This window comes from Gracilinanus agilis, chromosome 1 (assembly GCF_016433145.1).
Source record: "Gracilinanus agilis isolate LMUSP501 chromosome 1, AgileGrace, whole genome shotgun sequence".
NCBI lineage: Eukaryota > Metazoa > Chordata > Mammalia > Didelphimorphia > Didelphidae > Gracilinanus > Gracilinanus agilis.
Window position 1 is genome coordinate 135,283,142 of NC_058130.1, and position 27,057 is coordinate 135,310,198.

At 41.2% G+C, this 27,057-nt stretch overlaps 1 protein-coding gene across 2 annotated transcripts; it reads left to right on the plus strand.

Annotated features, from left to right (window-relative positions):
• On the plus strand, positions 1–22,518 carry HAGH (hydroxyacylglutathione hydrolase). 2 transcript variants are annotated; one of them, XM_044657294.1, is made up of 9 exons: positions 1–715; positions 4,809–4,984; positions 5,677–5,741; positions 10,596–10,713; positions 11,617–11,725; positions 14,803–14,906; positions 15,544–15,645; positions 17,734–17,813; positions 19,284–22,518. In XM_044657294.1, the coding sequence occupies exons 1-9, from the start codon at positions 88–90 to the stop codon at positions 19,381–19,383; spliced, it is 1,482 nt and encodes a 493-aa protein (XP_044513229.1). In that variant the 5' UTR covers positions 1–87; the 3' UTR covers positions 19,384–22,518. The 2 variants fall into 2 exon arrangements, with proteins under 2 accessions (XP_044513229.1, XP_044513236.1); XM_044657301.1 differs by lacking the exon at positions 1–715 and adding an exon at positions 927–1,173.
• Positions 22,519–27,057: the final 4,539 nt, after the last annotated feature.

Sequence of the window (27,057 nt, forward strand, 5' to 3'; positions counted from 1 at the left end):
GATTATGTAGGGAATGGAGAAGATCATGTTGGATGTCTCTCCCTCCTGCTTCAGCTGGCCATTGACCTTGAGCCAGAGCTTAAGCTTATGCGGGTCCGGGATCTTCTCCTTGGGCACGAACTTGCTGACTGGGCACGAGGAAGTGAAGCTCTTGGCCAGGGTCCAGGGCAACCCCTTCTTCTTGCAGTCTTCCTGCACGTCCCTGGCAGTCATATCCAGGCACAGGGCATAGCCAGCTACGAAATCCATTGCCTCGGCCTCAGACACGGCGCAGGTCGGCTTCCCTATCACCACCGCCAGCTCCAGTTCATGGTGCACGTTGCGGCTGTAAGAGGGAATGAGGATCGGGGTGCCCTCCGGAGCATAAGCACTGGAGGGTTTCAGAAAGATCACTGGCTCGGTAAGGACCGAGCTCTTCATCTCCTTAACGTGATCTGCGTAATTCCTCCCCACACAGACGATGTTCTTGCCCCATTCCCAAAACCGGGGCAACTGACGAGGTGCAGCCATGTCTATCAGTCCAGAGCGAGCCAACCGAAGTGTCACCGTATCACGTGGACTCTGCCCAAGGGCAGTCACCTGACGCCTACGGCTACCCAACAGAGCCAAACTTTCTCGGAACTCTCCGTTCCATCAACGAAAGGAGACACAGTAGACTGCTCTCGACTTTCCTCCCCCTCAGCTGGGGGCTGGGAGTCGCTGAACCCTGCTCCAGGTGACCGCACTCCGGGAAGGTTGCAGTGGCGCTGCCCTGCCTGGCAGGGCCGTGCTGCTACGGAGGGAGGAGGATATCTACATACTGGCCTCTATTTCCTTGTTCCCCATTCCGCCGCCGGTTCCCAGGGGTCCCCGGCGACCCCACAACTACAACGACACTTCTCAGCGGCCGGTATTGGGGGGAGGGGCGAGCGGAGGGGGAGCTGGGGGCCGGAGCCCAGCAGCCGCTCCCTGATTGGCTGCGGCTGCGGGTCGGGGCGGAGGGAGCGGCGGGCGCGTGGCGAGGAGGCCGGCGGGGATTGGCTGAGTCGCGTTGATGACGGGAACTCTGTGTCAGGGCTCGGCCTCTTAGAGCATCCCGCTCCTCCTCCCTCCGGAACATGGTCTGGGGCTGTGGGCACCTGGGCCGTCGGAGCCTCGCTGTCCTGGGAACCACCTGGGCCAAGCGCGCTGTGGGTAGGTGAACGGAGACAGCCCGGCCCGGAGAGGAGAAGCCGGGAAGCCGCCGAGGCTAGTCCTCGGCCCCGGCTCCCCTGACAGGTGCTGCCGGCCGGTGCTCTCCACGGCTCCGCGGTGGCTGACCCGAGTGGGACTTGCGTGCGGGGCCGGGATCGGCTTCCTCCCCTGCCGGGGGCGGAGCGCACTCCTAGCCCCTTGCTACTCACGCCCCCGGGAGGCCTCGTGGATGTCACGTCTGCATTCCCCTGGCTCGGGACCCGGCCAGGACAGGGCTCGCCGGTCCGCCTGTCCCGGGAGCCGCGACCCAGGCTGGCGAGCCCAGTGTGAGGCGCTCGCTCCCCGGGGGGGACAAGCAGGGAATCCCTCAGAAGCATCCCGAAAGTGCCAGGCCTCCTCTTCCGCTGTCCTTGACTGCCCAGCCAGGGATTCAAATAAAATGTCTCCATCCGACCTATGAGTCGATGGCTTAGAAGAGATCCCCAGCCTGGGGTTTGGACTTGGTTACGTAACCTCCTGATCCTTTTAGAAATGCCGCTGGGGGAGGGAACAAGGAAAAGGGAAAGGGATCCGAAGATAATGGCCTATCCAGTTCTCACTCTCCCAAAATGAGGTGCTGGTGCCAGTTGCTGGGGCTCCTGTCCCGTGGTAGATAGCCTAGATCCTGGATCACTCATATGCAGCCCGGCCCTGGCTTTTCAAGGCCACCCTTGTTTTCCCAATCTCTCCAGTGTCTGGAGAGTTGTGCAAGCTCCCGGACACCACAGCTGGTAATGTAATAGTATTAAAGTGCAGAGAAACTAGATTCTACTGGGGTTCTTGTGAGCCTACTCAGAGTGGCATGCTACAAATTTCTGTAATGCTTAAGGCTTTGTAATCTTATCCCCCACCCCCAAGCCTCCTACTGTCAGTCAGTAAGGTAGTAATAATGATAGATGCCACTGTCATTTCTTCCACAAGATTTCCCAAATATACATACAGAAGTTCTCACCTGAAGTAGTATAATAATGTCTTGGAATTAATAACATGGTGGGAAACCAATGAAATATCTTAAGTTCATACTGTTTTTTAGTCAACATGCCATCTATATATCATTAATAGGGGAGCCCTCTGAGTTCAGAATCCAGGCTTAAAAGGACTGAATAGAGGGAAGTGGCTTGTCAGGGTGGAGAATTCTGAAAGGCTTGTGTTTAATTAGGAAATGTTTATTACCCAAAATGGTGTTTCAAGTCCTATTTTAGGAACTTTTTTCCACATGCACTAATATGGTAGCTGAGTTAAATATTTTTTCTTTGTGACCCCAGAACTACATGGAATAGAAGACTAATTTTTTTTTTTCTCTTCCTGTGTCTTTAAGAGTCTTTCTTGCCTGTATAATAGTAAAGCTTAAAAAGCTGCACTAAGACTTCTGGGACAATGTAGAACATCCATCTTTCTTTAATTGACTAGAGAAGCTGTGGGATGTAGTGGATAAAGTCCTGGACTTGGAATGTTCAAATCCTACTTCAAACACTGGTAGAGTAGTCCTGGACAAATAATTTTAATATCTCTGGCCTTCAGTTTCTCATCTCTAAGATTAAGGGTCAATCTTAATGACCTCTAGGACCCCCTCTAGCTTAAGGCAGGGAAGCATTTACTGATGTAGTTATGACTTTTGATTTTTTGATAACATTTTTTATGATTTATGTGCCTAGTGTATATGCCCAGTGGATTGTTAGTTACATATACAGTTCAATAAATACTTTATGTTTTGTTTTTTTTTTCTTGTAGACAAGAGATTAATGGCATGTTGGTCACAGTCTTCCCTCATTGATATGTTGGGCTACCTTACTAATAATTTTGAAATGCCTCTTTTCTCTTTGTATGCTTTGCAAAGAATTAGAAGGAAAGACCTGGTTAGTTTCAGCTGTGGAGCCAATTGCTACATTCCCTAGCACTGGCCGACTCTCAGCTTTTATATTTGGCTACAGTAGCGAGGAGTGTTTAGTAGGACGAGCAGCAAACATTGCCTGCACTCTCTGGATATTTACATTTTTCGGCCTTGATAAGTGTGGCCCAAAGTCTGATATGGGTGAAAACACCTTCATTATAAAGGTTTCCTGAAGACTTTACTTCTTCCACCTCATAGATGTTTATCAAAGCCAGAACTTTAGTATATGTATGACTTATTACATGTATTCATTAGCATAAAATCCTTTGACAGTGATCTTTCTCAAGTAGTGTTAAGCACTTGTTTTCTTTGTAGAAAATGAAACTTGATTGAGCTGATAAATAAATTTCTTTCAGATGGACTTGGCTTTTCTTAAAGTGTTCATTTCAGGTTAAATAGAAGAGATCATTGACACAGTTGTCAAAAATGTGGCATTCTCTGAGGCATAGCCTAAGTACTAATGAGAAACACAGAAATTAGTCCACTGTGGGGTTGGAGTGTTTAGGGTGAGGAGAGGAAGAAGTGAAAGGGAACATATTATTTGTGCAGTGTGAGTAAATTGAATTTAAATGGAGAAGAGAACCTAGAGAACATTCAGGAAGATGATTTAAGCCCAGTTAGGTCTCTTTAATCCCTCTTATTCCTCCCTTCCTTTTGGGGGAGTAAAGCACTTGCCAGGTCTAACTGAGCTTGAGCTATGCCACCTAGCTTGGTCATGTCAATATTTGTTGACATACTGACTTCAGAAAGAGGTAGAAAATTGGACAGAGGCATAGGGCACTATTTCTCAGAATTTATAAAATACGTGTTTATTTTGCTTAGCATTAAGGCAAAGTTTGAAAGGGAGAGTCAGAGTTGCTATGTATTGTTTAATCATTAAAGTTCCCAGAAATACATGAAGAAGGATTTAAGTGCTTGACTTTTACTTGGTGCTTCCAAGGAGTTAGGTGTGTGAAGATACTCAAATCTATGGTGCCTGCTTTGTAACTCCTCTCATAAATAGCACTCTCTTGCTTGCTGCCCATCATTCAACCTAAAAGCTCCCCCATGAGGCACTGGCCCTGCCAGCTTACTTTAACCCCAGGACTGACCATATATCAGTGTGGTTTGACATATTTTACATTTTCAAAATGCTTGTTCCTGAAAGAATTTTGAGAATCTTTAGTTTAGATGATTTCTTCCATTCTTATCTAAGCTACTAACTACTCCCATAGTATGGTGTAGAGATTAAACAAATGACTTAAATGGGCTTTGGAGATACTTTCTGAGTTTTTTGAGTCTCTACTCTTCTCTAGAGTTAGTGATAAACACATTTGAACATTATTTGAATTGTGACTTACTTGTTCTCTTCTTTTGGTGGGGAATTTTTCTTTTTTAAACTCAGGGTTTGTTTGTAAATGACATTAAATGGCTGTTTTAAAAAATTGAATTCGATCCTTATTCAAATGAATTACTTCTCATATTTTGAGTGAGATTTGGTAACAAATATAGGTCAGATGAAGATTTCTCTTCTGAAACTTTCAAAAAAACAAAAGAAACCATCAGAAAAACAGGTAGATGTCGAATGCTTCAGGCCAAAAAGCATCTTCAAGATTTATGGGTCTTTACTGATAGAACTTAAAGGGTTTGTCTTTGACCTTCTACTCAGTTCAATTATAATAAGGTTCTGCCATTGACCTGCATTTGTATTATTTACATCTCCAAGGTTCAGCCCTGCTGGGAGCTACTTATCAACATACTGACTTCAGAAAGTGTCAGATAATTGAACAGGACAACATGAAGGTTGAATTACTGCCAGCCCTAACTGATAATTACATGTACCTGATCATTGATGAAGATACCAAGGAAGCAGCCATCGTGGATCCAGTACAACCCCAGAAGGTAACAGGAATGACCCTTGTGGAAGTTCCTCAGAAAGTCTTCTAGAGACAGTTTTGGCTTTGGATCCTTTTAAATTTCATTGTATATAACCTTACTAGGTACAGAACTCTAGGTAATGCATAATTTAACCATGACACTTGCCTTTTGTTTCTTTCATACCAAATAGTATTTTTCCAATTCCTACATGTGGTTGACATGAAAATGCCTTTGTCACCAGTAATTTTGGTGCACTTGTCTAAAAGAAATGAGAATACCATTAGATACCATTAAGAGGTTTAAAAAGTTTTTTTAAAAAATAAGAAAGATTTCTCTCTCTTTTTTTAATTTTTTAAACCCTTACCTCTCGCCTTAAATTCTCTACTATGTATTGGTTCCCAGGCAGAAGAGTGGTAAGGGCTAGGCAATGGGGGTTAAGTGACTTGCCCAGGGTCACACAGCTAGGAAGTGTCTGAGGCTAGATTTGAACCTAGGACCTCAAGGCCTGGTTCTCTATCCATTGAGATATCCAGCTGCCCCTAAGTCAGATTTCTTAACTGAGTAAGAGGACAAGGAAGAAGAGGGAAATATTTTGTATTTCCTCCTCTTAATTCATCTTTAAAGTCTAGTGTCATCCACTACCTGGATGGTGGTACTAGAAGCTGGGGGGAAAATGGGGTTGTGATCTCTTTGTACTTCCCTGTGTTTGGTTATAGGTTGTGGAAACAGTAAAAAAACATGGAGTGAAACTGACCACCGTTCTTACTACCCATCACCACTGGTAAGCAAACTTTAAAATATTTTTAAAATAAATTTTTAGCACCAACCTTTATTTTTTTAACATCACCTAAATTTCCCCCTGTATCCTTCCCCCTATTCCCTTCCTAGAGAGCTATCCCCTACAACAAAGACATTTTCTTAAAAGAAAAAGAGGGGAAGAAATGAAAATATCGGCAAACAGGATCAATATATTGAAAAAATATATATGATAATATCTGCAGTGTCCACAACTATGGACCTTCCATTTCTGCAAAGGAGAGTGGAGAACTATCTACTTATATCTTTTCTTTAGGACCAAGCTTATTTTCTGTAATTGCAACATTCATTTTCAATTATTTTATGGTTCTTTTCATTTACATCATTGAAGTCATTGTGTTATAGTGTTTTCTGGGTTCTGCTTATTTCACCTTTCATCAGTTCTTGTAATTCTTTGTTCCTCTGTATTCATTGTATTTATCATTTCTTACAAAAGAGTAAAATTTCATTATATTAATTTACCACCATTCCTTGATTGATGGACATGCATTGATGTTTCTAGTTCTTTGTTACCAGAGATAGTGCTGCAATAAATATTTTGGTGCATGTGAGACCTTTCTTTTTATCAGTGATGTCCTTTGGGTATATGCCTGGTAGAATCACTAGATCAAAGGATATGGACATTAGCCAAAAAAATAGTTTTTATTAATTCAAAACTCTATCCACAATGCATTAGCATGCCTGTTTTCAGCAACTCCACCAACAGTGACTATTCTCATTTTTTGTCATCTTTAAGCAAGCATTTCTTTAGATATTTTCTTTTTACCTGTGCAAAGTCGGCTATAACGAGACTTGGGAAAATGTGTAATTTGGTCCATGCTTATTTTGGTATTTCTATGAGATGTTGAGCACATTTTTAACTAGGAAAACACAAATTGTTTTGAAGGGTTCTAAGACACACATCAAAGCAAGAATTTAATAATATCAGAATAAATGACTTTTCAATCCTTTTCCATACATGTTTATTAAGTACATGCTATGTATAAGCCAGAGGGTCAGGAAATAGTACCAGTCTTTAAGAAGCCTACTTTCTGCTAAGGGAGAGGAAACCCTGAAAAATGTATACAGATAAGTAAATACAAGATAATTTGAGGGAGAGAAAAAGCACTAGGAACTAGGCGGAATCAAGAGGATTTCAGGAAGTGTATATAGTACCTGAGCTTAGCCTCAACATTAGCTAAGCAATGGAGGTAAGAAAAGAGCCCTTAAATGCCAAGTTGAATTTGTATTTTATTATAAATGCAGTAGGAAGCCACTGAAGGTGTTTGAGGAAAATAGTAAAAATAACTAACATAGTCAGATTGCATTATGGAGATTATCTTGGTAATTGTGTAGAAGGGGATGAATTTGAGTGAGAAGGGAGCCTGGGCTGGAAGACCATATAGGAAGCTGTAATCCATGTGAAAGGTAATTAAGATCCGGGATAAGGTAGTGGCTTTGCAAATGAAAACAAGACAATGGATGGGAGAGCTGTTGTGGAAGTAGAATGACAGGACTTGGCAACTGATTAGTTATGGGAGTGACAAAGTTAGGAAGAGTCTGGGAGGACTGAGGTTTTGAATCTGAGTTCCAGCAAGGGTGACTAGAAGGACAAAAATACACTTAATGGAAATAGGTAAATTTGAAGGAGGGATAAGTTTAGGGGGAGAGATAATAAGTTCTGTTTTGGACATATTGATTTTAAAATGCTAATGGAATATCCAGCTAGCTGTGTGCAGGTGTAAAATTGGTCATGTGGAGACAAGTTCAGGAGAGAGATTGCAGACAGAGGAAACAAAGCACTGTAAGGTAGCTCTCACTGAGGGGAAATGACCCCTCTTCCCCCAAGAAGTTGGTATTAGCTTCACTTTACATACATTGACTAAAAAAATCACAAGAAGTGAATGGCACTCCAGTTTCAACTATAGGCCTAGTGAGTCCCAATACAATGTCCCTTAACATGTGCTCCTACATAAGGCCCCTAATGTCCCAACTTTTCAGTCCTGCATAATTGAATTCTTTATACTGAATGTGTGGTGATGAGCCCTGACATGAACAGGAAAAGCTTTTACTGGTGTTTCTCAGGAGGATCATTGCCTAATGCAAAGGGAAAAGAAAAGAGACTCTGCCACAAGGCAGGTCTGAGGTGAGATAACCAACTGATGTGGAAAAAATGCTTCTTTACTGGCTTGATCCTTCTTCTGTGGAGGCAATCTTCCATGGGCTCTTTTTCTCAAATCATCTTTGGCTTATAGAATGGGATCTTTGCCTTAAATTCCATGAAGTTAGTTAAGCCTTTTTCAAGCATTAAAAACATTTTTTAATGCCAAATGGCTTAGCAGTGTTTGGAGATCTTCTTTTGATCAGCAAAAAGTGAACAGACCTAAATATATCTGAATTATTTCTTTGTGGAAGTTGTCTGTTGATCTTTTTATTAGAGCCTGTGAAAACCTTAGGGTTGCTTAAAACCAAGAAGAAAAGTTGCTTTCTTTGGTTAGAACAGTGTATTTCTTTGATTTGCTAGCAGACTGCCAACTTTGGGAACAAATTACCTAGGTTTTCTTTTCCAGTTAACAAGCTGCCTTCTTGTTCCTTTAAAAAAATGTTCTTGAACCTTGTCACTGCAAGTATCATGACCTCAAGTAAATTCCGTTGTCCTTGTGTCAGAAACTTCACTCTTTTGGCTTCTTTTTTCTTTTTATTAAAGAAAGAACTTCAGTCCCTACTTCATGGGAATATGATAAGGATTGGCTAATATTTGTAAAATGATAAGCATAATGATTGAAAAACAAACCTGTAACTGAACCATAAACTGAAACCATCTAGGCCAGTCCCCTGCCCTTAATCCCCTAACCTACCCAAAACAAATGATTCATAAACAATTTTAGGAAAGCCAGACAGGCAAGGAACAAGCATTTCACGAGCTCTTACTATGTGCTGTCTCCTGTGTTAAATGCTGGGGTTACTTGGATGAGCAAAAAAAACAAAACAAAAGAGACCCTCCCTTCAAAGAGGTTACATTTTAATGGGAGGAAATGATACCTAAAAGGGAACAGAAAAAAGGGGAGAGAGGTGGGTAAAGGTACCCGGGCAGGTAAGTAACTTCTATAATAAATAAATTATCTAATTTCATTACCTGTACCAGTGTCTAGTAGTGTACACTGTGAAGAACATTTCCTCTTTGTCAAATATATGACTTTTTAACTCTGATTTTAATAATTTTTCCTGAATATGTTCTGTATGAAAACATATGTATAACCCAGATCGAATTGCCTGCCAGCTGCAGGAGAGGGAAGAAAATAAGTTTGATCATATAACGTAGGAAAACTTGTGTGGAAATTTGTTATTACATGGAATTGATAAAATAAATGAAGTCCCATCTTCCAAAAATGAACAAATAAATAAATAAATAAATAAATGCTTTCTCCTGGTGTTCCCCTTAGGTCACTGGGCTCCTTTTTGTAGTCTTTTATGCTCTTGATTATAATTGTCCCTCTCTCTAGCCTTCCCTTTTCCATATTAAATTATCCTCCCTTCACAGACCCTATTTTCCAACCTTTAAGTCTTTTTTGGTGTTTCATCCTTTTCACAAAATTGGACTTGAATAAGTGACTGGCCAATTCCAAATTTAGTGATAAACTAGCCTCATTACTTTTGTATGTCACATATTTGAGGACCAAATTGGTATTTTAGGTAATCACTGTGACCTCCCAGATCTTTTTTACTTGTCATTCTTGGCCTCATTTCTCTGAAGTGAATTTTTCTTCTCTAAGTATACACTTCATGAAATTAATTCATAGCATGATCTCTTCTGATTTATAGCTGGGTTTTACTAACTATAAGGAAAGAGCCTCTATGCTACTCAGTTTTCTCTAAGGTTTTTTTCTTTTTAAAGAAATGTGCTGTTTAGTTTATCCAATAAATGAGTTAGTGGGAAGAAGTTGAAAGTGTAGAATTCCAGGATCAAGAGAAGAGGAGGTTTTCCCCATGGTCTGAAAAGAGGTTTGAAAGTTTAGAATTCATCATTAGGACCTATTCCTTAGGTATCTGTCTACCTATCGTTTTTGAGATTCTCCCAGGAACAGACTCTGGTCTAGTGGTTGGCATAAGGCTTACAGTCACAGCATCTTACTGCTATTCCATATTCTATTACCAAACCCCAGAAAGGTTCCTAAAACATCTTTGCTCATGTTTTTCTTTCTCTGAAATGGAACCCAAACGAAATCCTTTTTGTAAAACTTTTGGTGACCATTTGTTAAAAGACACCAGCAGGGCAACTAGATGGCACAGTGGAAGAGGGCCAGGTTTGGAGTTGGGAGGTCCTGGGTTCAAATTTGACCTCAGACACTGCCTAATGGTGTCACCCTGGGCAAGTCATTTAATCCTCGTTGCCTAGCCCTTACTCTTCTGCCTCAGAACCAATACTTAGTATTGATTCTAAGATAGAAGGTAAGGATTTTGTTTGTTTGTTTTGTTTTTTAAAGGGCACCAGAGAACTGTACAGACTTTTCAGCAGCTCTGTTCACCTCTGCTATGGGACATGCTCATAGCCATTAGGGGTTTCTAGAGGGTGGGCATTACTTTGATGCTGGTAGTTCCAAGGGAGCTCTTTCCTTTAGTGCTGAGGAACAGCAAAAAACTGGCTTTTTGCATTTGGAATGAATGGACACTATACTTCCTTAGTCTGATTCCCAAGATGAATTTTAATAGGTTAAATGCAATTTCGGAGACAAATTTAATGGGTTAAATACAAATATGTTTTAAATCAGGTTTACAAAGCAATATAACATTCCCTTTTTAAGCAGCAGATGGCTCTGGGTCTCCTATTTTTACTTTCTAGGGACCATGCTGGAGGCAATGAGAAGCTTGTAAAGATGGAACGCGGGTTAAAAGTGTATGGGGGAGATGATCGAGTTGGAGCCCTCACTCAAAAAGTGTCACACCTTACTACGCTACAGGTAAAAAGAAATAAACAGAAAGGCTTTGAAACGTGGCTTGACTTTGAATGTAGGTCAAGTGTATCATGACAGGGTGAGAAAAGTTGAATGACCAGAAAGCAGGCCAAGTAAAATGCCCAAGATGCCTGATCAGGCACCACAAGCATTGATTTCTCTCATGAGTGGCCCACCTAGGAAGAGGCCCAACACATGCCAGAAAAGTGCCCCTTCTGTGTTTGTTCATGGTAGGTTATTAGAGGGCTCTCATGCTGAAGTTTACAACTAAGAACTTTGGAATGAATAGCCTTCTCTATCCTGTACCAGGTGAACAACCAAAGCAGTTGTCCCTGGGTTGTTCTAAGTCACATTTGCCCCAAACTGGCCATATATATGACTAAACTTTTCATTCTTATCCCTGGAACATTCATTTTCTTTTTCTTGATCAGATGTGTTTGAGATCCACTGAGTTATGTTTGGTTTGTTTCAAACTTAAGTTGGCCAGAGTTCAGAGCAATAAAAAGGCTGTGGGCCCAGAAGAGGAAATCAGGCCTATAGTCTCTGGATAACTGGTTCAGCTGAGCCAAGATTTAGCAATAAAAGGACAGAAATGGTACCTTTGTTTGAGAGCAGGCAGTCGTCCGTGTTATAGAATGGGCTTTGATGTCATAGGAACAAAATTTAAGATTAATTTCTATGGTTAGTTGAAAAACAGGAGTCCAGATAATATGTAAGATAAACAACTTAAGATTGGCAGCCCTACCCAAGAACGTGTGTCCTTCCTCCTTCAGGCTATATGAGCACCGTGTTGGGGGGGTGGGTGTCTGAGCAGACATCCAAGAGAGGCTTATGCGAAGGTTTAGGCTTTGTCTACATGTTTCTTGGACTTATTTGGGGAGCTCACTTTTGCTTGCTTTTTTATTCAAGGTGGGATCTCTCACTGTCAAATGCCTGTCGACACCATGTCACACTTCTGGACACATCTGTTATTTTGTGAGTAAGCCCAATAGTTCAGAGCCACCTGCTGTTTTTACAGGTAAGTTCAATGATGTGTGTGTGCCTGCTGCTGTGCCCTAAGCATGTCCCTCATTGGCATATGTGCACATTTGAAGGCTCCTGACTGCTCGGGAGGTGCCCAGCCTAGTTCTTGTCAGTCAGTTACCAAAAATAAAACAAGCAAACTAAAAACAATAACAACAACAGACTTTTTTTCCTACCTAATGTCCTAGTAGGCTAGAAAATAGTACCCCTCATAGTAAGAAGGCATAGACTGTCAGCCTCATGACACCCAAGACTACTTGCAAATTGGGTAGGCCAGAGGAGCACTGGGCAAAGTAAAAAAGCTAAATTTTTAGGAAAGGAAATTCTATAATCTCTTTACTTCAGCCAATGTTGAGCAGCTTTCCCTTGGGAAAATAAGGAAAAGAAAATATGTCACAGAATATTCTTTGGGACCATGCTTGTCTGTTTTTCTTCCATAATATGAGACGTTCTGAGAGCATCCTAGGATTTAGAGTTGGAAAAGGCCTTTGAAATCCAAACTTTTCATTCTCTAAAGGAAGAATCCAAGGCCAAGTGAGATTAAATCTTTTGTACAAGGTCACATAGGAGATCCAAGATTCTCATCCAGACTTTAAGCTCCAAATTCAGGACTCTTTCCAATATAACATTGTCTTTCAGGTGAGAGAATATCTGAACCTAGCCAGACCAATACCAGGGCCCGTATGTAGGAGCCTCACATCAGAAGTGTTAGGAGAGAATGGCTATCACTTTATCACTTTGCTTAGGGTCAGAAGATCAAGGAAAGAGAACATTTTTATGTGATTAATGGGTATGTTCCTGTGGAACAAAAGTCGAATTTCACTCGGTTTTGATGCTTTGGATAACAAAGACTAGTAGAACAACATAAAAGGAAGGTGTTAAGCTAGTTAAGAGACAGCCCTTGAGGTGAGTTCTGGTTTAATAAGTTTTCTTCACTGAGTGATGATATAGCAGGAAAAGAAAGAGAATGAGTATTTATATAGCACCTACTGTGTGCCAGGCACTGGGCTAAACACTTTACAAATATTATCTCATTTAATCTTCACAACTCTATGAGGAAGGTGCTGCTATTATCTCCATTTTACATTCAGGTTGAAGAAACTGAGGTGAACAGAGATGAAGTGACTTGCCCTGGGTCACAAGGCTAGTATGTGTTCAGGATGAATTTGGTTTCTGAAGAGGATATGGAACATGACATACCCTGAACAGTGTATAAATTGCTAGCTATGTTGAAGTTTTAAAGTTTTTTTAAGTTCCAGAATTCAGCAAACCATAAGAAAAGGTGGTATCCTTATGAAACAAGGGGCTGTTCTCGAGCCAGGCCTAATCTTAAGTTATTGTCAACAGGGGATCATTAGGAATATGAATTTCTCTGAGGTCTACAGCCTCCCCTGGCTTGACTTGGGTTTTGTTTTTTAACTCCCTCAAGAGGAGGGGTTGGCCATCAAGAGCTTTTCATAGAGAGCTACCTCTCCTTCTCCCTCTCATAATCAAATCATGGTGGGAAGAGTCAATTTTGGGGTATCTTCTTTGATTATCATATTGGCTCTTCCCAATCAGGATGGTAGCCTTGGAGGGTCTATGGACCCCAACTTCTCCTTTAGGATCAGAGATTGTGTTATCTCAATAATGACTGACTTTCTATGAGACAGAAATGAAGGAGTCATAGCTACCCCCAAATCTTGACTTTGGGGAAAGGACTGAATTTTCATGTGACAGCTCCCTGTGTCCTGCAATTTGGTCATCAGACCTGTCTGCTTTTTGTGATATTTCCTTGGTTAGGTAAAAGGAGACTGCTAACGAAGCCAAGGCCATGAGCAAAGGTCGGCAACCTTTTTGGCCGTGAGAGCCATAAACACCACATTTTTTTAAAATGTAATTTCGTGAGAGCCGTACAGTGCTCACAACGCGCTCCTGTAACAGCGCCTGAAAAAAAATTGACTTTATGGCTCCTGCAGAAAGAGCCATATCTGGCCCTCAAAAGAGCCAGATATAGCTTAAGAGCCATATGTTGCCAACCCCTGGTCATGAGTGTAGCCCAATGGAGGTAATAACTGACCCCCTAACTCATGGCAACCACCGTGTACATTCATGCTTTTTGAAGCAGGGACTTGGAGATTTTGTGTGGTCTAACCAAATTCTAGCCTTACACTTATGACAAGGAAAACAATTTAAAGTGCTTTCTCTTTTGAAAGCAATCCAGCCATGTAATTTCCACGTGTGGCAGACAGCTTTGGTTGTATATATCACATTTGCCTTGAAGTCATTGCAAATGAACCTCCTTCCTTTCCTTAGCAAAGTGAGGGCCTGGAGAAATAGAACATTGTCACTGTGTCACATAGTTTTCTTTAATGATTTTTCTTTGTTACAAGGGTGAGAAGCAGCATCTTGTAGTAGATGAGATCTAGCCTTAGCACTAGAAAAACATGGGTTCTTGGCCCCTAGCTGGGACATACATACTGGCTGTATGACCCTAAGGAGTCACTTAATACCTCAGTGCTTTAGATCACTCTCTGGGACTAGAAATTTCAGAAAAAGTACTGACTTTTTGGTCTTCATGTAAGAGTTTCCTATATTAATCATGGGCCCAGCCCCTACCCTCACTCCTACAGTGGGGGGTTGGGATGGATGGATTGGGGTGGGGGTGCTGAGTGGGCGAGTGGGAGGTAATATATACAGAAATAACAATGGAGCAAAAACAAAAAGTATCAATAAAGCTTTAATTTTAAAAGCATGAAAATAGCCAATAAAAGTGAATAACGTGGGGCAGCTGGATAGCATAGTGGATAGAGAGCAGGACCCGAAGATGGGAGGTCCTGGGTTCAAAGCTGGCCTTAGACACTTCTGAGCTGTGTGACCCTGGGCAAGTCAATTAACTCTAGTTGCCTCACCCTAACCACTCCTCTGCCTTGGAACCAATCAATACACAGTATTGATTCTAAGATGGAAGGTAAGGGTTAAAAAAAAAATGTCATAGTTCACAAAGTCCCAGCTGCTGACCTGGTTCATCATGTGTCATTCGTGTGTCTTGGGCTCTAGGCTAGCCTCACTAAACAAGATTTTTACTTCCAGGTGATACCTTATTTGTAGCTGGTTGTGGGAAGTTCTATGAAGGAACAGCAGATGAAATGTACAAAGCCCTGCTTGAAATTTTGGGCCGTCTTCCCCCAGAAACGGTATTCTTTCTTTTCCGGAATATGGTGGTTGGGTTATTAAAGAGAGGAGTATATTTGAAAGCAAGTTGGAGTGGCTGCCTGTAGGCTCTGTGGGAAAGGGCTAGATTCCATAGCTTTATTAACCTTGTCTAAAACAATAGACTCATCACCTTCCAAATTCTCAGAAGCATATCCTTTCCTTATGACTCTGCCTTGGTTTTCTTCTTTCAGATTCTAGCCATTTCCTCGTTATTCCATTCTCTTTGTTTTCTGCTGGAATCACTTTATTCCTAGGCATATGTATGCTATACTCCAGATGTGACCACCCCAGTGAGAGGCAGAAGGGCACATAACAACCTGTATACATTTCTGGAAAGGTTTTCACTCATCTCTAATCTCTTCCAAACTAAAACCATGAGCCCTGTCTGTAGTCCCTCAAAGTATTTTCCATTGTGGATCTCTAGGCTTCAAATAAACCCTACCAGCCAGCTACCATTGGGTTCCTGGAAGGCCTAGAGATAAAGTCTGGCTGGATATCACTTCACAAAGAGGGAAAAGTGAAGTAATGGAGAATCTAGAAGATTTTGAAAAGAGAGATTACATCATCCTTTTGCACAAATCCTGTTCTCAGAGATGATATATTTTGTTCCTTCTCTAGAAAGTATACTGTGGTCATGAGTACACCATCAATAACCTCAAGTTTGCACGTCATGTTGAACCAAACAATACTGCTATTCAAGAAAAATTGGCCTGGGCTAAGGTGAGTGAGATGGGTTTAGGAGAGGAATAGGAGATTTAATGTTTTCTCATCTTGAAACTGAGGAGTTATTGTATGAGGGGGACAACTTGAATAGGGGATCAGCCAGGGCCATGCCGGGGACCCCCTGACACATACGTGGATCCCACTGGGGCTGTTACTTTCAAATATATTTGATTTGGGGTGGGCAGCGTTCCGGAACTAGAGCTCTGTTACCCAGTATCCTGGATTGGATCAATCAACAGGTATTTATTAGGTACCTGTGGAATGTTATATGAAACACTATACTCCATTATATGTTACTGTTCTATGAAGTACTATGTTCCAGACACTGTGCTAGGTCTTATGTACAAATGTACAAAAGTGAAGACCGTCCTTATTCTAAAGTCATTTACATGCTAGTCAGGAGATAACAATGTATATGGTGGAATGGAGGCAAGGGAATATTGTTGTCGTAAAGTCTGACTTCTGTGCAAGCCTTCCCTCAAAAGCAAGTGTTTAAAGAAGTCCAAGAGTTACAAAAGTATTTTTCTTCAGAGTATGGAAATACGCCATTATTGAGCCCTTCTTACAGGATTGAGAAAGTTCTAGGAGAATATTTGAGGAAATGTCATTGCTGTCTGTGTGGTAATGGCTTAGACTTAGCACAACAGGAGTCTACATTTTTTCTCAGTCATTCCAAAACTCTCCTTACTTGGGTTTGTTTGTAAAAATCTATTTGTTTTCATTTTTATTCCCTTTCAGACTTTTGGTTATAACTATCAGCCGAATTGACTGTTTGGTTTGCTCAGTTTTTTGGCTCACTTTATGGTTAAATGTGCAGGCAGATGATAAACTGTGACCAGGGAATGAGGGAGCATGAGCAAGGACAGATCCATTGGTGGTGTGAACTGGAAAGCTAAAACCTAGTAGGAGATAAGGTGGTGAGCTTGTGTCTTCTGAATATTTCAGAAAGATACCTCCTGAGGAACCTTCCATCTCATATTCAGTGCTGACTAGTTAGGTAATCCCCAATATAAACCGAGGCTTCCCCAAGCATTAAAAGCATCATTTAGTGAAATGGCCAAAGCATAGAATCTCAAAGTTGGAATAGATCTGCCTGTCCAACCTCCTCTTCCTCCCACCCCATCAGCATCTTCTCTACAGGGTTTTTGATAAGGGAGTCCTAAACTTAGTGTCAAGGAGATTTAGTTTTGAATTTCATCTCAAATCCCTAATTATTATAGGCAAGTCACAGATCCAGGGAACTGTTTTCAGGGAACCACTTTGTGAACTTAAAAGCATGATGGATTCAAACCAGACTAGTTAAGGTCCTACAGTCTCAGCTTCCACACAGAAAGGATGTGGAAGTCATCCAGTGGCTTACGCTATTGCTAGAGAGCTCTTAGAAAATTCTTCATTATAGTAGACAGATTATATTCTCCAGGTAATAACAAGCATTAAAGTGATGTGGAGTAAGAGGAAGGAAAAAAAGAGTCTCAGCAGGGAGCCTGGATATTCAGAGAATCCTACATTTAGAGCTGAAAGAGACTTCAGAGGTTTTCATTTTATGGATGAGGATCCTAACTGAGGTGTAGAATAGGGAAGTGACTTGTCTAGTGTCACAAAGGAAGCAGAATTTAGGCTTTGACATGAAGATCCTCTTACTCCAAATGTGGTACTTGTTCTCCTGTGCCCATAATAGAGATTTAAGAATGCAATATCCTTTTAATGAAACTCTTAGTAAAAACAAAACAAAACAGAACAAAAACCAACAATGGAAATTTCTTTCTGAATTGACTCTATGAAATCCTTCATAAACTTAAAAAAAAACCCTTACCTTCTGTCTTAGAATCAATACTGTGTATTGGTTCCAAGGCAGAAGAGTGGTAAAGGCTAGACAATGGAGGTTAAGTGACTTGCCCAGGGTCACACAGCTAGGAAGTGTCTAAGGTCAGATTTGAACCTACCTAGAACCTCCTGTCTCTAAGCCTGGCTCTCAATCCACTGAGCCATTCACCTGCCCCCATATCTTAGTATCAATTGTGAAATACTTCTTTTGGAATATTCGAAATACAGAATTCTTTTGAATTGTGATTATTTCTTTTGAAGACAAAATATGGCATTGGAGAACCAACTGTACCATCTACTATTGCTGAGGAGTTTACATACAACCCATTCATGAGAGTGAGGTGAGTGTGAGTACATGTATTTTTCTGGGTGTGTCTTAAGGAGACATGAAGAGGGCAATTCAAAGCTTTAAAAAAACCACATTCAAAGGGAGGAATTAAAGGAGTTTGAACATGAGAAATTTTCACTTGTTTGAACCATCTGAAGTTCAAAAGAGCTATAAGGATATGGTTCCATAAAGCTTTTTTGGTCCGAAGTCTGGCCATTCCATATTCTTTTTTTTTTTTTTAAACCCTTGTACTTTGGTGTATTGTCTCACCAAATAGGTGGAAGATTGGTAAGGGTGGGCAATGGGGGTCAAGTGACTTGCCCAGGGTCACACAGCTGGGAAGTGGCTGAGGCCGGGTTTGAACCTAGGACCTCCTGTCTCTAGGCCTGACTCTCACTCCACTGAGCTACCCAGCTGCCCCAATTCCATATTCTTTTGTTTGCTCATTTAAACAAATTCTGCAGTATCCCTGAAAACAGAGGAACATTTTTATGCAAATGAAAAAAAAGGGTAAATTCTCAGGGATTCTGTGTCTGAAAGAGATATGGCCGCTTGCTTATCAGTACAGTGACACAAAATTGGCAAGATTTGCCCAGACAGAAAAGCTTTTGGAGTTGGAGAAACTTTTTTTTTTTTTGGTGCTTTTGCAAACTTGTAGAGCTCTTCTTTATTTTGTAGTAGCTTCTCTCTGAATATTTTCCTGAGGAGGCTGAGGTTTGTGTACACACACACATGTGCATGCACACACACACTCACGTAGCCCTCCCCCAATATTCTTCCCACCTCTATTCCCCCAAAACCAGCAATCAGCAGGCCTTTAATAACATGCGATACTTGAGAAGTGATCAGACCTGGGGCTCATTTCCAACCCTTTCTCCCCACTCTTGACAAGACTGCCAGGTAGGATGGAGGCCCTGGGCAACTTCAAACTCTGGGAATGAAAAGTGATGACAGGAATGTGTTGTACTTTAGGTCCTTGTAACATTGCTTATGGAAAGTAAATGAAGGATGAAAACTCATCCTCGGGCCCACATCTTAGAAGAGTAAAGAAACTTGCTTTCTGGTGCTGGAAGTTTTGTCTAAAAACATATTACTGAAATAGTATCATTATTTACTTGTGTTTGGAAAGTTGAGAAAAGAATTGGCAAGGTACTAGGCTGACCAAAATTGAGTTGGCTCTGTTTATCCATCTCAATTTCCTCCACTTTCCAACAAAGAAAAGCAAAATTGACTCTTGAATAACACGATTTCCTCTTTAAGAATAGCAGCAAATTCCAAATGTAATGTTTTTCTTTATCTGCGCCTCCTTTGCCAGCCTGGTTGCAGAGAAGGTGCCATATGGGGAGAGAGCTCCCACAGGTCTGTTTCTCCTCCTTGGTATCTCGGCTGCTTTCTGTCTCCTCCACTTGGGTTTGGGGTTAGGAAGCCAGTGTGTCCATTGTCCGTGTACTGTACTCTGTGTCTCTTGCTTTGGGCCTGGCAGGGAGAAGACAGTACAGCAGCATGCTGGGGAGACTGACCCTGTGACAACCATGAGGGCCATCCGAAAGGAGAAGGATAATTTCAAGGTGCCCAAAGACTGAAGTTCACCACAGGCATTATTACAATGCAAATTTCTCCTGCTAAGTCCTTTTTACAGTAATTTGGGTATTCTGATGTTTTAGGTAATTAATTTCTCTTATTGTGGGAGAATCATTCTTGTTTGTGGTTTGTGTTTTATTTTAAAATTGTCTTTTAAAGCCCTTTGTTTCTTTTGCCAGACATTCTGTGGCATATTTATAAGATAAAAAATTTGAAGAATATTTATTCATATAATTTTTGCTTTCAGATTCTATAAATTTCCAATTGTGATTCTGCAAGCACGCTTTCCTAAGGGCTTAAGGGAAGAGGAGATACTATAATGTGGTCAATCCTATGCTTTCATGAAATGTCCTAACCCTGGACACTGACCCCAACAAAATGCCCCTGGCTTTGTCTGCAGCCCAACTAGGTTTCTGTGCTCTTTTCAACTCCTAAGCTTACATTTGCTTTCAAAGAGTCTGGTGGGACCCAAGGGAGACAGTTGGCATGGTTCTGAAGGGAGGAAGAAGAAGGGTCTGGTCAGTATTCCAGTTTGGACCCTTTTCCTTCACTTCTCTACAGAAAAAGTCTTTCTTGTTGCTTCAAGTTGACCAGACATTTAAAATGGGTTCTCCTTTCTTAATTCTTCACTTAGAACCCCTCAAGATAGCTTCTAAGACCAGAAGCTGATGTTCGGATTCAAAGTTTTGCTGGATTTTATGCTGTTAGCGTCTATGGCACATATGAGTAGTAACACAACACTGTATAGATTGTGTCCTTTGTAAGGTTGGTGTCTTATCCCAACCTGAATAGGACTTGGAGGGGGTGAAATAGAACCTTCAAGAGAGTTCCCTTGGGTTGAGGGGTTTGATGATTCAAAAGCTTGAAAACAACCCAAAACACTTAACACTGCTGTATATAGAAATTCAGCCAAGCATCTCGACAGATGCTTTGCTGTTTGCTCTGCCTACTGACGATATTAATTGCCTCTTTAGAAGGGGCCTCTGGCTCTAGGCAGATGCTTGCAAGTGTCTTCTGTTCACCCAAGATTGTGTTATCATCATTAAATATTAAGTGGCCTCCCCTGTTGCTAGTGATAGCCTGAAGTCCCCAAGCAACCTGCAATATATGTTAAGCCAATGCCCATTTCGAGTGGCAACAGGAACCATTCTGGAGAGCATTTGATAAAGATTATGTATCTGGGAAGCTGAGAGAGGATTAACTAGCAGAGTGGCAAGGAATGCTCTGGAAGAGAAGTTGCATCCTTACCCAGTCCATGTAGCTCACGCTTGCTCCATCAGGGCTGCTGACCTGTCACCCCACCACTGGTCTCCATAACTGTTTTCTTCCAACTGTCAGGCAGTATTTTATAGGGTTCTTCCAGCTGTAGTGATTCGTCTTGCTCTTAGATATGGTCAAAACCATGTTCACAGGTTTACCTGGGCAGGTTTTATCAAAGGGTACTTGAAATTTCTTTGCTATAGAGACGTAGTTGCCCTACACAATGAATGCTCAGAGAGTCAGCCTTCTCCTACTCTGCTAATTACATTTAACTCCTAAAGTTCCAGCGTCTCTCTTAATACTGGCAAGATTTTCATTCACATTTCAACTTTTTCCCTATGTTCCTAAGTGGGCTAGTGAATTAGCCTAAGGGCTAATTCAGGGTCTTCAAGCATAGTATGACAATAAAGTAATGAGACTAATTTCTATGAGCTACTATGGAAGTTTGTCTTATTTCTTTATAGCCACACTCTGTATTTTCACTCAAAAGACAAATTGGGCTCACAGCTACCCCCCTGGAGGCTGTTCTTTAGACCTCATTGTTGATGAGGAAGCTTTCCAGTAAGGACAAAGCCAAAGCAGCAGATGCTTAAGAATGGCTGCTTTGGGTGGCCTTTTTGGGTGAGTAGTGAGTTGTGGGTTTTTGTGGAGTATTTTCTAATTACAAAATGATTGGGGATCCAGGGACAATTGGGTTGACCTGAATAGACTTTTTCTCTTTGCCTTGCTCTGAGGGAGGAAATAATTCTGTTTCTGTCCCTGGTCCCCTTTTGTCTCTCCATCCTCCATTAAAACCATTTTGACTCCTGGATTAGTAGTGATGACTGAACAGTGCAGGGGCAGAGGGCTTGCTTTGATCCCTTTGCAGAAGGAAGGAGGAAGAAGAAAATGAGGAAGACTAGAGTCAAAAGCTACAGAAGGTTTCCAGAGAGGAAGTCAAGGCTCAGTTGGGCGTCTAGAATCGCGGTGGAAACAGTTGCTAAGTCTTACTTTTCAGAGAAAGGGACCTCCTTCCCTTTTGTTACTTGCCATTCAAGGGTCCTTGGATGTCACAAAGCTTTGAGAAAATTATGCCCAATGTGAATCCTTGCCATATTCCTACTTGCTGATGTGCATTAGTGCCCAAGAAAAAAGAGGAACATGAGTAACAGTTAACCATTCTACAGCAAGGCATTTCTGTCCCTGGCTAAGCTCAGCTGTGGCTCCTGTTACCATTCAGTGGTAACGCCTCCTGGGCCCTGACAAAACACCATTAGTCCCTGAAACAGCTACATTCCCCAGTTGGGGATCAACCTGCAAGGTTACTTATGTCCTATTCAGAAAACAGCCAAGAGCCCTAACAAGTTGGGCGACTCCCCATTGGGCTCTTCTTGGAGGTGCTGAGATGGGATGAGGCCGTCTCCATCCCATCACTGCCCACCAAACGAGCACAGCCTCTGGGGCACTCTCGCAACCCTGTCTCGAGTGCACAGCCTGAATTTCTAGTTACAGTTTCATTTCTGCATTTGAATTTAGGGGTATGAATCTTTTTTTTTTTTAAATAAATTTGGGCTTAATTTTGTGAAAACGAGGTAGCCACTGGCTTGCCCCTTTCATGCTATGCAAGGTCATGAAGCCAGTGTGTAAGCCCAGTGGCCGCGGTGAGTCAGTGAGCCTGTGAAGGCTGGGTATCCATTCTTTGGCCGGAAGGACAATTCCTGCTGCTCCCTACTGGAGGGGAAGATGGAACCTGTTGTCTGTTCTGCACTTTGAACTCCTCAAAGAGAAGCACTGTGGAGTATTATTCTTGTTTCTGAATTAATTTTCTCTTCTGTGATGTGTTAAATAGGACTAGTGTGTAATGGTTTCGCTAATAAACCCTTCGCTATTGAAAACAAGGTTACTGAATCGGATCTGTTGACTCCCTTTACTTTGCTGTCCATTATTGGAAATGTTTATCATGTTATTCCAAACTGTGGGAACCCTGCTATCTCCCAAGATCTTCCTCTAGCACAAAAATTACATGCCTTTAGCCAACAAACAAGGGCACCTGCATGTTACTGAGCTTCCTGAAACTCCTTTTTGTTTCAAGTAAAAAGCTGCCTACATGCCTCATTTAGTATCACAACTTGCCAGAGCTGGGGGAGACTTCAGGGAATATCCCGTGCAACACTTCCATGGCACTAAAGAACTCAAGGACTTGGGGTCCAGGATTGCTAACCCTTCTGCTCTCTAGTTCTGACTCGGACTAACAACATCACTGCTGGCAAGCAGCTACAATATGTGAGAATTCGGTTTCTCCATACCAAAATGCACACAATATTTCCTCTCCAGAGTAAGAAGTCATCAGTAGAATTTTAATGTCATAAGCAAATAAAAAGCATCTAAGAACTCCTGACTAAACATTTGCTGTTCATAATTGAAATATTGTTGGCAGTTCAGAAGTATGACTTATTGGATAATCCTGATATATTCATAGCTTTGGTCCCCACATTTGGGGCCCTAATTTGGGGTCCAGGGCACTGTGGACTCTTGGAGGCTCTTTCTAAGCCTGTCCTTGGTTCTCTCATGGCTCAGTGAAACCAGCTATTTGGGTTTTACAAGATAGAACACTTCTGATTACTAGGCTAAAGGCCCCTGTGGGCACCATGCTTTACCCCTCTAACACAGAAATTACTTCCATAATGGCAGCAGACACAGGGATGTGGAGATTACCCTAAAACATCTGAGCTCCATGAAGATGATTTTTTTTTTGTAAGGCAGAAAGTCTCAATTCCTTTAGAATCAGAGAATCGTAGACGGTCAGATAGAGGAGGAGGGACCTCAGTGATTTTCTCATTCATTTTAGAGGAGGAAACTGAGGTCTAGGGAGAAAATGACTTTGCAGCATCACACAGTGGGTTAGTTGAAAGATTCAGTATTGTAATCCTTACTAAGAATCCAAGTGTCCCAAGTCCCAGTCAAATGTTTTCTTTCCTATACCATGCCAGGATTCTTTGGACTCTATCCTTAGGCTGTTGCCTTCCTGAGAACAGGCTCTCAAACAAGAGAACATGTCCCACATTTTTGCCAAAAATTTCCTCATAGCTCACTGAAAAGATAGCAGAATTTTATATGAAGAATGTAGGGCTGATTTAGGAACAATATATAATCGACTATATAAATAATAAAAACCAACAAAAATTATATGATTATATCAATAAATGCACAAAAAGTTTTTGACAAGATATGACACCTATTCCCATTTAAAATACTATCAGCATAAGAATAAATGGAACATTCATTAAAATAATAAATAGTGCCCATCAAAAAGCAATAGTCAGCATTATCTGTAATGGGAATAAGCTAGAGGCCTTTCTGGTAAGATCAAGGGTAAAGCAAGGAGAGTTATAACCACCATTACTATTTAGTACAGTGCTAGAAATGCTAGCTACTATAATAGAAGAAGAAAAAGAAACTGAAGGAATAAACATAGGCAAAAAGCTAACAAAATTATCACTTTTTTTCAGATGACATATTTTACCTAGAGAATGATTTAAAAAACTAACCAAAACATTAGCAAAATTGCAGGATATAAAATAAACCCATACAAATCAGCATTTTTAAAATTATGAACAAAATCCAGCAAGAAGAAACAAAGATGGGGCAGCTGGGTGGCTGGGTGGTTCAGTGGATTGAGAGCCAGGCCCAGAGACAGGAGATCCTAGGTTCAAATCTGGCCTCAGACCTTCCTAGCTATGTGACCCTGGGCAAGTTACTTGACCCCCACTGCCTAGCCCTTACCACTCTTCTGCCTTAGAACCAATATACAGTATTGATTCTAAGAGATGGAAAGTAAAGGTTAAAAAAAAAAATTTTTTTCTATATAAAATAACTACAGAGAGTATAAAATACTCAGTTCATCTGCTAAGATACATATAGAAATGACATGAACACAATAAAACATTCATCATGCAAAGACAACCCTAAATAACTTGATAAATATTAGCTGCTTATGGGAAGGCCAACTCAGCACGATAAAAAAAATTGCAGTGTTAAATTTATTCAATGCCATGTCAACTATCAAAGGATTACTTAATAGAACTATGAAAGAATAATAAAATTCATCTGGAAGAAATAAAGGACAAGAGAAGGAATGAAAAAAAAAAGTGAGAAGCAAGAGGACCTAGCAGCATGAGATCTCAAACTGTGTTACAAAGCTATAATCATCAGAAAAATGTAGTAATGGGTAGGAAAAGAGAAGATAAACCCAAAAAAGATTAGTTATAAAAGCAAAAGAGCATGGTAGGTTTGTGCTTGATAAACTCAAAGATCACTGCTGTTGGGGCAAGAATTGACTATATTACAAAAATTATGGTGAAAACTAGAAGGTAATCTGGCAGAAATTGGATATAAACCAACATCTCATATGCCAAGACAAATTCCAAATGGGTACATGATTTAGATGTAAAGGGTGATATATAAATTAGAGGAGCATGGGACCTGTCAGGTCTAAATTATAGGGAACAGATTCAAACTCTTATAAAAATAAGAGCCATTCCCCAATTGATAAATGGTCAAAGAATATGAATAGGAGAAATCCAAGTTACTAATAATTATATTTAAAATGCTCTACATATGGGGCAGTTAGACATCTCAGCAGATAGAAAGCTAGAACCAAAGACAGGAGTTCCTGGATTCAAATCTGACCTCAGACACTTCCTAGCTGTGTGACCCTTGTCAAGTCACTTAATCCCAATTTTGCCTACCTCTGTGAAAGAGAATTCTTTACTCTATCGGCTATCCTGAGTTAACACTAATTTAAGTACCTCACTAGATTGTGAAGACAGGATTAACTCTCCTTGTCTACTTTTTGATTGAATCAACACAAGCCTGAACTAGGTCAGTGGTTCCCAAACTTTTTTGACCTACAGCCCCCTTTCCAGAAAAAATATTACTTAGCGGTCCCTGTCACATACTATCACTGCCCCCTTACGGTTATTCACTGCCCCCAAATGCACCTGTGGCCATTACCACCCCTCCTGGATCGCTACAACACCCATCAGGGGGCAGTGGCGCCCACTTTGGGAATCACTGAACTAGGTGGGGGAGCATCTCAAACCACTTGGTGAATTCATACCCTCAGAAACTCAATCAGCCAGGATGAGTATTCATACCTCTCCAGAAGGTGAATTTTAGAAAATTCACACCTGAAGATGAGAACTTAAGCTTCAGAAGGTGAGAAGTTGATCCCACAGCCACTGTCCCCTGTGAAGAGGGGAAGGGACAAGAAGACACCATAAAAGCAAGCCTCAAACTCCCTCAGAGCAGATTGTCTTTGAGAAGATAGTCTGAAGAGATTGTCTTCTGGAGATAGTCTTTGAGGGAGCTTCACTGGGGACTGTGACTTGGATCGTGGGCTTGGAGCTGGGCTTCAACTTGGACTCTAACTCCTGGACTACTTTCCTAGTTTCTGAAGAGACTAGCTTCCATCTTGGAGGAGGCTGTGTGGTTACTTACTATCAGCCTTCCTGGTTGACAGCTAATTAATCTCTGCCTGGAACAAGCAGACCCAGAGCAAAACATTTAGGTTGATAGGATAGATTAACTTCTCTATCCCCCTCACATGTCTTTTCTTTATTGTTTCCTCTCTATTTATAAAAATTTGTAAATACATTTCTGACTCAAGATATAATAAATATTGGCAACCACATAATTTCATAAAATTATTGTCCAACTATTAATTTTCATCTTTATACCTTATATGACTCTTCTACCTTGGAACCAGATACTTGGTATCAATTCTAAATCAAAGGATTTTTTAAATGTTCTACATTTAAAAAAATTATTAAATGCTTCCTAAAAGCCCAGGCACTAAGCACACACTTACAAATATCGTCTCATTTTATCCTCACAACAATCCTGGAAAGTTAGGTGCTATTATTATTCCCATATTATAGCTGGGAAACAGAGAGAAGTTAACAGTGACTCACCCTGTCATAGAGCTATTAAGTGTGAAGTCACATTTGAGCTCAGATCTTCCTGATTCCAGGCTCAGGGCTATCCATGGCACCATCTAGCTAATAATTAGAGAAAAGCAAATTAAAACATTTCTTCATTCCCATCAGATTGACAAAGATGACCACAGAAAATGACATGTTGGAGAGGCTTTGGGAAAACAGGTACATTAATGCACTTCTGATGGAGCTGGGAATGGTTCAGTCATTCTGCAAAGCAATTTGTAACTATGTCCCCAAAGCAATTAAACTGTACATACTCTGACCCAGTGATATTGCTAGTTGGTTTCTACCTCCAAAGGGATCAGAAAAAGAGGAAAAGAACCCCTCATGGTCAAACACATAGTAGCTTTTTTTTTTAAAACATTTATTAATATTCATTTTAAACCTGTTTACATACTTTATGCCCCTACTTTCCCCTTCGCGCCCCCCCCCCCCCCC